Below are 12844 nucleotides of genomic sequence, written 5' to 3' on the forward strand. Positions count from 1 at the left end.
GGTGACAAGCATCCAGGCGTGTGGTTAACAAGATTGCATCTGCAGAGCAGGAAGTGTAGGATACAACTTAACTAACGTATTTAAAGGGCAAATTATTTTCACATTAAGTTCAATGCCATCAGTAATCCTTCCAAATATAGACAGAACTATTTCATTTTCAGTGGAAAATAATTATTCAAATACCCTATAGTGCAAATCCCATTAATTTACTGCATGACACAGTTTCCTACCACAAAACAAAACGGAAAAGAATCCAGTAAACATTAAAATCTGTTGTCTTATTTTGGTAATCTGGTGCTTACTGACAAGTAAATAATCAATAGAAATAGTTCTGAAGTGTCTGAAAATAGACAGGCGATTTAAACTGTAACTAACAGCCATGCATTTTCCAGCTGCAGTGCAGTATTGAGGAAATGACACCAGCTTTGATGGGTTGTATAGCTTTTGAGATGAGCCTCTTTATGCCGCTTGCAGTTCCATTATGGCTTTGTTCGAAAGCTTGTTTACCTGCTGATAACATACACTGGTGGATTCAGGAGCACCGATCCAAAATCTGCTGCCAAAGTCACTCAAGTCTCATTGTACTGCAGGAGGGGAAGAATGAAATGTTTATGCGGAGGGGAATGCAAATGCTAAATGTGAAATCAAACTATGGGACCAATAAGGGATCAGAATAACTTTGCCAGGTTTTATTTTTAGCCCAGTTGCAATGCTAGCTTTGTGGAACACTCTTCAGTTTAGCCTCTGTGCATCTGTGTGCTTAGGTTTTACTCAGAGGAAAAATGCTGTTCCATTTTTTGTTCACAAAAATGTTTAAAACTGTAGATTGTTATTTTCCCAAACAGATTGAAAAGAGCATAATCCCATTCAATCATGCTGCGTATTACTTTAATTAAACTGTAAATACCGTACCTGGTTGAAGAAAATACCTGTATACTGTACCGTTTGTCTCTGATAATATTCAGTATCAAATAACCAGCAGATCAAAAGCTGCTCATCAAATCTCATCGTTGTACATCACTTGAATATTTTTGGATTTCACTGTTAGAAAAGCTATGGTCTCAGGTCAAAGGAATAGCCCCTTGGTTTGCATATTAAAGAGGATTTGCTAGACCTCTGTTAGCCATGCATCCCCATGCAGGCAGGTCTCCAGGGGGCCAGCAGGGCCCCACAGACGGGCAACTAGGGGGCCAGGTGACCCTGTCTCTGAGGTTAGCAGGAAACACTAAAGAGGGATGGGCAGGGAGCTGAGGAGCCACTGAGTGCGAGTGTGCAAGGCTGGTGATGGCAGCTGTCAATGGTTTGGAAGGAGAAGCAGACAGATTGTGCGTTCTGTTGGTGCAGCCAGTTCGCCACCTGGCAGGCTTTTCCTTGTTAGAACTTCTTGCTGTTTCTGTTCTCATCAGAGAAATGTTTTTCCTCTTATCCTCTGTGTTCAGGGGAAGTTAAATTTGTCAAAATGTTTAAAGATGTTTAGTGAAATGCAATTGTTTAAAGTACGCTCTGTGCATTCTACAGAATTGCTGCAGCTCTTGTTTGTTTTTAAATGCGGTAAAAAAGGAAAGGAGCTATATTTGTGAATGTAAACCTTGCTTGGGATGATAGACTACATAATAACGTTTTAGAAAATTAATACATAGAGAATTAGAGAATGTAGAGGGTGTTACCTTGACCGTGATTGTTGACCTTCTGCTACATTATTTAATTGTGTTTTTTAAGAAAGAGGTATGTTTTAAGGGGTAGGATTTTCTTAGAAAAAATAATCTGTAACTTTCAAATCCCATCATAGCCGTAAATACTGCTCCATGTTGTTTAGTTGTTAAGAAAAAAAATGCAAACGTAAACCATGAACAGCTTAAAAGTACATTTAAAAATCAAATTTGGCAGTCAGTCCTTGTTCCAACAGGATTAAAAAAAAAGTCTTTCATTTGATATAAATATATGCAAAGAGAGTGGTGTGGTGATCTGGGTGCCAGAGGTGGCGCTTTACTCTGGATATTCTGGCTTGGGCCTGTAAGGGACATAAATTAACATGAATTAACACATGCATGCAATAAGAAAATAATTAATTCAAGTTATCAGTCACCTCTTCCATTCCAGGAATCTGATTGACAAGATAAAGTAATGTGCAAACTGCTTTTCAAAGCTAACAGCCTGGAGCACCCCTCCTATTAGTTAGTCATTCCCTCAGTATCACACCCGGAATCTGTCATTTCACAATTTTCTCCTATAATGCATATGTGCCGCTCTCACCACTCCACTACAGCAACTGCCATCTAACAAGTTGACACAGAGAATGATACAATTCACGTCCAGTATTCAGTTCCATATACAGCAAGCATCTGAGGCAGACGGGTCAAGAATATGGTACATTCTGTTCTCTCTCAAAATTGCTTTTCCAGGACTATAGAGACGCTAGATAAAGCTCCTATGATATCCTATATGGCACCTAAGAGGAGTTTTTAGGATTTAAAACGCTCACCAGGTGTAAAAATAGTTTGTGTTAGTGAAATTATGCAATATCTCCCTTTATGAAGATTCACAGCTGTTTACTTTTTATAAATCTTACTGTGATTCTTGATAGCCATACAAGTTTTCATTTTACCTGTAATAAGTCCCTAAACATACATTATCTCTGTTACATGAACGACCACATAAGACGTAAAGCACTCACACAATAGACATACATTCACGTATTGCATTACTATTTACAAGTTATGTGAATATAGTTTTTCCAAATACATTTTATATTGTAAATTATTACAAACCCAGGACGCGTAGCACGAAAATGCTGTTTTGTTGCAATGCTACAGCAAATACAGTAGGTAAGGCTACATTATTGGGAATCCCTGAGGTTGTGTTTTTGAAACAACATAATGACGTTTAAAAAATGTTGTAATGTCAGCAACCGTTACAGACTATATTAAGTTCAGTCTCGTACTAGCAGTTTCATCTTTTAACATGCTGTCTGCTACGTTAGCTAGCATAGCCTGTTCGCAATGACGTATAGCAGATAAAGGAGAACCCCAGGGATGTTTATTTTCTAATGAACATAATTATTACATTTATTAAAACGTTTTTTTACACAATTGTGTGTTTTGATAAATAGGTCCATTAGCAAAGCATCAAAATTTGTTGTCTACTATGTCTGCTAGTTTAGCTTGGTGCTTAAGTGTATGCTACCTGGTTGTTTCAATCATGATCTGTAAGGCCTTATTTAGCCAATTTGGTAAGATTTGGTTATAAGTTAAAGCTAGCAGGCCAGTATGTTTAGCCAGCTAGTTAATTAGCCTAGCTAGATAGCATATTTATGTTAGAGGGCACAGTATCAAATTCAAATAAGCTTTATTGACAATACATTTTTGCCAAAGCTAAATTTGAATCTATAATTATGCTTCATTTGTAGTGTCTTTGCTGGAAAAACACTCAACATCTTTACATTGCAGGTGACTCATTTGAATTGTTTTGCTCATTATGCGCTATTAATGACTATAATAACACACTACCTTTGAAAGAGTATTATATTGCAATTAAATTAGTTTGCAGGAAGTATTAGTTTGTCAAATTAGCCAGCATGTTTATAAAGTATGACCAAAGGGGGGCTAAGAAAAAAAGCAAACCAAAATGCACACTCCAATTTGGGCAGAAAGAAGAAAAAAAAAAAAGCAGCTCCAGAGGAGGATAGTGTGCACAAAAGTTGTTCTGTTGCCCGTGAGTTGTGGTGTCAGCCGGTCCCAGTCCCTGCGGCCCTCACCGTGCACTGTGCAGGCCTGACGGGAAACTGACTGCAGCTCAGGACATGGCCTCGTTTGTTCACGGTCCCCCCTCTCTGAAAAGAGTTATGCTGTCTGTTTTGAATGGACAGCGTTTTTCTTTGTGTGCTCGATCAAAACAGAGGGCAAAGTTAGTCAGCAAGTTGCATAGCTTCTGCATTCTGATTCTTCAAGCCTCTTTTGTATGAAGTTTAGCACAATGTTTTACACTGTGTTTGACCTGAATGGCATGCTGGAGGTAGGAACAATTTTCCCAACTACAAAATAGAAAGGGGTAGAATGTAATTTTGCTATCAAATACTACTCATTCATGTTTTCTACTGTAGAACTTAACAAGTGAAATGATCATATGGGGTTAAAAACTCAGCTGTAATACACAAAATGACAGAGTGCAGCGTTGCTGAAATATTTATGTGCTTTTATCTGATCTATTTCCTAACCACAAGGTATTTGCCTGCGAATCCCTGGCACTTTTGATATTACCTGAAGGCAAATGGTATATAGATTTATACAAGTTATTTACAACAACAGCCAAGCCATTCCTCTGGAAACTAGGCTGCAGATCAAAGGATTGTTTTGATCTCTACTTAGCATATTTGTTTAACCTAGCCAGTGATTCTGAAAAGTGCACAAGCTTTTCGGTGATATGCAGAGCACCCTTTATCCGTCTTTTTCTTCTGTTAGCTCTGGATTTAAGTACTTTCTGTATTTAGGAGACAACTGGATTTGCCAGCTTTTGAAATTTAGTTGCCCACTGCTAGCAGTCTTGGCACTCAGAAATAGATAACTAGGTATGTTCCACTGCTAATCCTGATCGGCCTTGTAATAGTATTTGCGGACTGTACAGCACTCAATTAGGGCATAATGTGCTATTTTTATTTCCTTTAAGTTGGATTAAATGTGAAAGCATGTTTGTTTGTTTTTTTTCAGTTTCCATCTACTGTTTACTGTGTGGGTACTTTGCAAAGTATTGTTTTATACTGTTTCAATCAGTACCACTCTCTCCACACAGGATTGCAAAATGTCAGGAGAAAAACAATGTCCAAGCGCTCTCTAAAAAAGATGCCAGGGCAATCAGGAAATTTTCTGGAATGCTTAAGAGAATGCATATGCACACAATGCCCTAATTCTCCCTTACTTTGGGTTTGGGAAAGATGAGCCCAGGTTTATTGAGAGCCAAAAAAGGGGGCAGATGGCTCACAAGAGGGATAAACCTGGGAAGTCATGCTGTAAATGTGTTTTACAGAAAACAATGAAAGGAGCGGACAAAGCGATTGTGGCAAAGTCCTTTGGAAAATGGAAAAGCAGCTCTCTAAGGTCCAGGACCATGGAGAAGCCGGATGAGCCGTCCGAGGAGAGTAAGGAGGAGAGCCTTTCCAACTGCACCTGTGAAGCCCCCCAACTCGGCAAGACACCAGTTGGTAAAAGTACCTTATTTTCTTATTTCAAGTCTATTCATACTGCTGTGTCTCTCAGTTTATTTTTCTTGTGGCAATGTTAATTATTACTGTGGTGACTTTTTTTTTTTTTCCATTTGACTCTCTGGCCTGCCATATCCGGTGAACAAACAAACCACATTGTTGGGCAGGAGAATTCCTTTTGAGGGAAAGTGTGTCTCCGATGATACAGTGTTGCCAGAAAAAGACAAAGCAAAAAATAGCAAACACAAAAACAGTCACAGGTGCATGGGAAAAAGAGAGAACCGAGTGAATGGTCACTGCGGTCCCCAGGAGGTCTTTCAGTGTTAGCCAGTGCGGTGGGTGGACTTCTGACAAGGACGTTGGTTAGCAGCCAGGTGGAGTGTGTAACTGAGAATGCCTCTGTTTATTCTTTTCACATGCTAATGTGGCTCCTATGTGACTTTAATGCGGCAAAACTTTTTCTTGGAGTTAACATTTTTGTTGTTTCAATACCTGCTCTTGTAACACAGTAGTGGGTTGATTCAAAGCCCCACACTCTTTTATATAGGTTTGGGACCGTGCCAGGGATAGAGATATTTTAACGTTGCTGTATGTAAAAGAAAGATTTTACACAGGCAAATTTGGCTTTTAAAATCATGAATGACGCGTTGTCGTGATTTGTGTTAAGATTATATTTACGAGACATGTTGTTTTTTACATTTGAAGTATGTACATTGATAAACTATGGATTCGTGGAGGAGGCAGTTGTGATGGTTCGGTGTTTATGTGGAGGTAACAAAGCAAAACGTTGTAACAAAAGTGACATATGGCTTTTAATGTACTCTATATCATACATTTATTTCATGTTACGTTTGAATCTTATCTTATATGCAGCCTTTTGTGTTCCATATAGTGTAAAAAATGTGGACTATAATATCTTCTAAATTTGTATTCTTCCACAAAACCTGAAATCAGGCTTCTGACAGTCTGTAATGAAAGACTACATGAGGGACCAAGTTCTGAGCAAATGCACCCCTATGTGGACAAAGTAAGAACAGAGGGGTATTTAGATGACACAAACAGGCCATGCAGTCCTTACCGGGCCCTTGTTTCTCATTCCTGTAATGCTATCTAACTTGTTAGTGTAATAGACTATCAATATTGCAGTAAACATACTCTAAAATATATCTTAAGCTTTTATTAGTGGTTCATGAGCCAGCCTAACGTCTAATCCAGGAGCACAGAAGAGCAATATGGCCTCACACTATGGGTCTTTCCATACCTTGTAGTGTACAATCTGTAAATAGCTTAAAAGGCATTGCAACTGCCATCTGCACTTCTAGGAACTCTTCTGCATACCCATTAAAACAAGCTGTCTCAGAGGACATCATTCGTATTTCAGCCTCAACCCTGAATTACTGTGTGTTCATTATAATTATAAGGGAGGAGTGTTGCCAGGCTAGCCTGCAGAATGCCAGGTGCACACTTCCATAATCTACCATTTTAAACAACTCAGAGCATTAACAACAGTATCTACATGCTATTCAGCCATTAGTTCACTTTGGCTTTCATGCTAAAACTCGCAGTCATCAGTCATCCGAGCATTTTGTATGCCGCAACACACATACAGGAAGAAAGTGCAATACTTTGTAGTGTTCCATTTTCCTAAGCCTGCTTAGGTTATGTGACTGAGCCATGCCGCTGTGTGAAATTTTATCCCGATACTGGCACTGTATCCTTGTGAGGGAGTCTTGTAAAATAGGTTTACTTAGCGCCTTTGCTGGCATTTTCCGAAGATAGCAAATGCACAAACACTGTCCATGATCGGATTAACTGTTCAACAAAATGATGTAACTCTTTGTCTTTCTTGTGTGGCATAGGTTTCTCTGCTTAAGTTTAGTGGTCATCCAGAAGAGAATAGAGACATTTGAAATCCAGTCACATCATTATAATCCATATATTATGAATATAATAGATGACAACCTTGGTTAGTCATCCTTTGTCACATAAATGTGACATGTGAGTGCTCAGAGTGAATTGCTCGTCCAAAAAAAATCACTAGATTTTCCAGATAGTGTCTCAAACTGCACAGCGACAGTCCTTAATTAACACAAGTCCTAATTTGTAAGGCATTTAATTTTGAACTTAGCCTGATGTTCCTCTCCAGTGTTGAGGCACAGGATTTAAATCGTATGTGATAAGTGTGAACGATTTTTTAAAGCATCCATGTACAGTATAAAGTACGCTATGCCAAGTACACAGAGAACATGAATTTGCACCTGAGGACATATAGCTATACATCCAGAGTCACAAGGTGTGTCAACACAAAATGTTAATTACACAATTTATGACAGAAATCAGTTGAAATATCTCCATAGATCTCGCTTATTTACATTTTAATTACTACTATTACTTATTCTTATTTTTTGGATGTGACCATAGCAAGCCCAATTCCTCCCCTACACTAGAAAGAAGCAAAATGACTGTTTTCCACTGGAGGTTTAGATGCTTGTTTATCACTTTTAAATACCATCATCTTTGCTGAAATCCCCTCTCAAAAGAACCTTTCACTTGCTGGAATAAATTCAAATTAAAATTTAAATCCCTCTTTGCATTTCTTCAGCCTTTTTTAAAATAGCTGCCTCCTTTTAGAAAGCTGTTTATGTAGTGATCTGTTCATAATCCAGTTTGTTTCTCAACAGCGAAAAACACAGAAATCGTATTATCACTATCTTGGAGAGATGATGCGAGAAATCAGGAAGTATAAATGTCTGGATCTGTGGAAGTTTTCAAAGTTGTAAAGCTGAAGAATATGGCAAAAGCCTTTCAATAAAGTAGTCTGTAACACTGCAATTTGACTTGCAAATACACAGAAATATAAAGTACATTGTGCCTTGATAACTCAAAAACATTTCACCAACCTTTAGCAAAGCTAATGTAGAGATAGACAATATGTGCTCATTCAACAAATACACAGTATTTTGGCGTGTTTCAGACAACGTGTAGACAGTATTTCACATACACTGTAGATAGATGGCTCATCAGAAACACTGGTGTGTGTGACATATAGCTATTGAAGTGAGACTTGGAAGATTAACCCTTGGCTCCGTGGCTGACAAGTCATGCAGATCTCTGTAAACAGCTCTTTTCTAATCTTAGGAGGTGCTCACCTTCCAATATACTGAGAAAAACAATATCTAATCAGAAATGTAACAAATATAAACAGAAAAAGCAGACATTTACATGCAATGCCTTTTGATAACAATCCATTTCTGATGTAAAATGACGCAGAAGAGGCCATAGGGAAATTTAATTTGCTCAAGCTAGATTGGATTTATTGTTTGGAAACAAATTATAATTGTGTCTCCAGAAAGTTAACCAAGATCTAAACAAAAGGAAATCAATGACCCACCCCCATTAATCACTCAAAGCCAGCTACTTGTGCTGAAGAAACTTACTTCATAATCAATTTCTTTGTTTTGCTCAAAGGGCATTTGCATTTTAGTTCATGTCAGCAAGCTTCCTGTATCTGGCGCAATCAAAAATTGCAAGCCATCCACATTAATGGAGTTTTTTCTATTTATTCAAGTGCATATCTCTGAATACTCAAGATGATTTTAGCTTATTATGCAAACTACCCTACAAATATTTTAAAGACGAAAAAAAAAATCCTGTTGAGTGGCAGACTTAACTTTTGTGATGCTTCTCATGCTTCCAGTGTCACAGTAAAACATGTTTTCTCTGTATGTTACGCCATATAGAACGTTTTTTTTTTTTTAAGTTTAAATGAATAACAACCAACCTATATCTGGTCCTATAGGACTTCTGAGACCAGACAGAAAGGCCTCCTGGTAGTTGTGTCTAGACATACTATTACGGCCACCAAGGTCATTATCAAAGCACGCATTACACACACCTGTTACCATTGTGTAGATGCTCGTTTTTGGCTGAACATCCAAGCTCCTATCTGGCCATTTATAGGCGTGCCTGCTTCATTGTCTGCCTGCCTGAGTGGAAAAGATGGGCAGGGACCCCCGGAGACGCCCAGATCTGGACCTAACCTCTCAATGACACAACACAATGAGTCCACGGCCTGTGAACTACAAAAGCCAGACATCGACTGACCAGTCAAGCATTGATTTCTTAGATGTAAGCAATCACATGCTCTTATTTGAGGGCAGTGAATGTAAGGAACCAGTGGTAGTAGATGCATTTAGTTGTCACTGATAAGGTGGATAATTTAAACGTGCTATTTAAAGTGAACCCAAATTTCCATGCAAACAATGTATAGCCTTAATTATTAGTTTTACACCACAAAAGCTGAAGTTTGGTTACTGGTCAAATTAGTTTATGAGACTACTTGAGTATGTTAAACCCTATGAGAGGAAGACTGAGTGAGTTTGGACTCTAAAATATAACAGAGTCGTAGTTCCAAAGACATCAGTTGAAGGCAGATATAGCATACATCCTATATTTGTCCATAAAACATTTGAAATGTTATTGAAGTGTCTTCAAAGGACACTGAATAAACATATTGTAAGGTTGCCCACGGTCACACACACAAATCACCCCAAAGGGGATTGCTGGGAAGTAATCTAATCATTTCTTTTAACTGAGACACAGTGACATGCAGTGTAGATAATGATCCCCATGAAAAATGTACTGTATTTTCAAAAGAATATTCCCTGTCTGCTGACATTAACATAAAGATAGTTCTACATCCTGGAGCCATATCAACAACATGTACTTATGTTTGGTTCCTTCTATTTGCATATGCAAATATTTTTTTAAATTTTAATTCAGTCCTTTTATGTGACTTTCTGTGATGAACAAGCGGCATCAAGTGGTTGCACAATGAGGGTTCAGTACCACCAAGAAGAAGCATTTGTGTCATTTTAGACCAAGCTTAAAGCATTATAGCTGAAATTAACCACAGTTTAATATAGATTTTTACACGTCTATCATATTCAATGGCACAGTGTGAACATGCATTGTTGTTTGGGTGTACCGGCTGCCATGCAAAATTAGTCGCGTTGCTTTGTTGAAATTACAGGGCGGGGTGTTGAGTGAGGGGGTTTGTTGAAGTTATACTGCTGACATTTTGATCCTGCAGTGCATTAGAAGAATTCAGTTAAACATATTTGTGTAGGTTTCACAGGAGGAAGGTATAGTGCTCAAAACAACAGGGTGTTGTGACCCTTCACTTTGCTTACATAATTTGCAGCAGAATGCAAAAAGCTTTTAGACACAGATGTGACCCATTGTAATACCCTTCTAAATGCAATCAAACACTTTCTACAAATATGAGCAGGACTTTTTAAATGTGAACCCTTGTTTGACATGTAATTTTGTCCAACCCACTCCTCTTTCATTTCTCCATCAGCTCTCTCCAGTTATGCCCACATTTTCAGTTGATGAAATAGCTTGACAAAACACTAGTTTATGCCTGCTCTGAATGAGGTCTCTTTTTTCAACAGATTTGAACAGATGTTGGGGCCAAAAGAAAATGTTACATTTTGTAATGGCGGTGCAGTGTAGTCTTCAGTATGTTGCTCTCTCACAATTTGTCAAGATTGCTTTACATGACTTGATTCTTTTTGTGTTTTCCTCCAGAAATACTGATGTCTAGCATAGGACATGAAATAATCATCCCCAGAACAAGCTTGTTGTGTCCTCGCAGCGAGATTGTCTGCATCAGCAAACAAAGAACATGTTATTTGATAAGATGCTTAGATAGACGATTCTTTACTTTCATATGTATTTATGATTATCAGGAACAAATGGTGAAAAGAGGGGGGAAAACAGAGCAGGTCTACTCTCTTTGTATGTCTCTTTCACAGTGTACCATGAATTGGCTCTTGAAGACAGTTAGAAATTAGACTTTCAAATGAGGCATTAAACAAGGTGATGATCAACTGCCAAACCTTAAGTAATGATATTCTCCATCCTCAAGTCCCCAGCCTTGCATAACCAAATGCACAAATCACAGAAAAAAAGAACTGAAAATACATTATTATTACATATTGTGTTCACACGTCAGTCCCCAGGGATCGGGGGGGACATCACCAACAGATAAGCATGTTTGGGTGGCCCCTACCATCAGCTGGGGAAGGGCTACGCTTGGATCTTAAGGGGGGCCCCCTCATGGGTATCACTTATTTTAAATCCTGAGCCACACCATCCAACCCCCCTCTTTTGCCCCCCTCGCCCCAGGCTCCACCCAGAAGTGTGGTTGCCTTTGTCATTGTAATCTGGCCCTGTTTGCTAAACGCTTCCACTGTTTACTCTCTGCTATAGGGGCTTGTATGAACAGGAGTCAGCAGGACGCAGGGTGACATCACTTTGGCTGGGGGGGTGTTTGAAAAGCTGCATTTGTGATTTCTCGGGGCCCCTTTCTTCTTTTATTCTTCCCTGTCTCTATCCAGGCCTGTCGAACGCATGAGCTAACTCAGGAGGCTAACATGGCCTACAGGGAGGAATTACACCTAATTACTTGAATAACTGCTAGGCAGCAGCCTTCCGTAGTCACCAAAAATCATTTCCAGGTCTCTGCCTTTTACTGATAGCCAGACTTCTTGTGACAGAAAAACCCTCGGACAAAGCTTTTACATTCAAATGGAGCAGGAGAAATGAAACAGACTGACAGGTACAAACATTAAAAAGGGGGGAAATCAAATTAACAGACAAGGATTTCATATCATCTATTTTTGTTGTTGCCGTAGCGATAAAGTCGCAGACATTGAAACTGGTCTGTTGAGCCATTGTTATCATCCCTGGCCATCTGCTGCTGAGGAGTGACATTCCCTCTCATTTGCATGATGAGTGATGTATGAGGAGCTTGGGAGGGCATATGCCCCAGTCTTATGACAAAGCAAGTGAAAGTTTTTTTTTTAAACACATAGAATAAGGATCGATATATGAATAAGGCTGGATGAAGGAGAAAAAAAAAAAAGGATAAATCACCTGTGAGTGTATTTTTGTGTACGCGCGTGTGTTTGCCTGCATGTATGTTGCATTTTCACTAAGCGCACACAAATCTGTGGTGTCTGTGCATGTGTCTGTGCGAGTGTACGCGCGCATGAGTAGAGGCTAGTGCGCGCATCTGCCTTCTTGTGTGCCTGTTTGTGTGTTTTGCGGATGTGGGAGTAGAGCGAGGAGGGGGGTTGGTGGCTGTTGATGTGCAAATGTGCATCATGTTGAAGGGCTGTGAATGGGGAGGTGTGACGTAAAAAGGGACCCGAACGCAGGTGCTTATCTCGAGGCTGTCAAAGGCACAGTATGTCATATTCCTGGGGACTACCTTTCAAAGCCACAGCACCAGCACAGCTATCAAGAGACTGGGAGAAAATCAAACTTTTTGGATCACAGCACTAGGTTGGTGTCAAAGTTCTTTTTATTTAATATACTGTCAGTTTGGTCAGCATTTATCATCACTGATACTCTGTATCGCATATGTGAACGACAAGCCTTTTAGCTCATGCTGTTAGATGCTGTCATGTGAAATCCAAAATAGGAGCTGAAATGTACAAGTGTTGGAAACTTACTTAGATTTACAGAGATTTGCTCAGCAGCTAAACTTGTATTCTGTGTATTTACAAGATTATGAGAAATAGTAATATACTGGCAATTGTTTTAAACTGTGTCAGTGGAGTGTTTAGAAATTATTGCACT

General features: G+C 39.1%; 1 protein-coding gene across 1 annotated transcript in view; it reads left to right on the forward strand.

Moving 5' to 3' along the window:
* Nucleotides 1–5100: 5100 nt before the first annotated feature.
* The window catches only part of st18 (ST18 C2H2C-type zinc finger transcription factor), a 39888-nt gene continuing 32144 nt past the window's right edge, over nt 5101–12844 (forward strand). The window contains exon 1 of the mRNA XM_035670415.1: nt 5101–5194. Within this exon, the coding sequence (XP_035526308.1) occupies nt 5101–5194 (94 nt within the window). The remainder of the gene's footprint in view (nt 5195–12844) is intronic.

The sequence above is a fragment of the Morone saxatilis genome, unplaced genomic scaffold, assembly GCF_004916995.1.
Source record: "Morone saxatilis isolate NCDOM2014 unplaced genomic scaffold, NCSU_SB_2.0 Contig23, whole genome shotgun sequence".
NCBI lineage: Eukaryota > Metazoa > Chordata > Actinopteri > Moronidae > Morone > Morone saxatilis.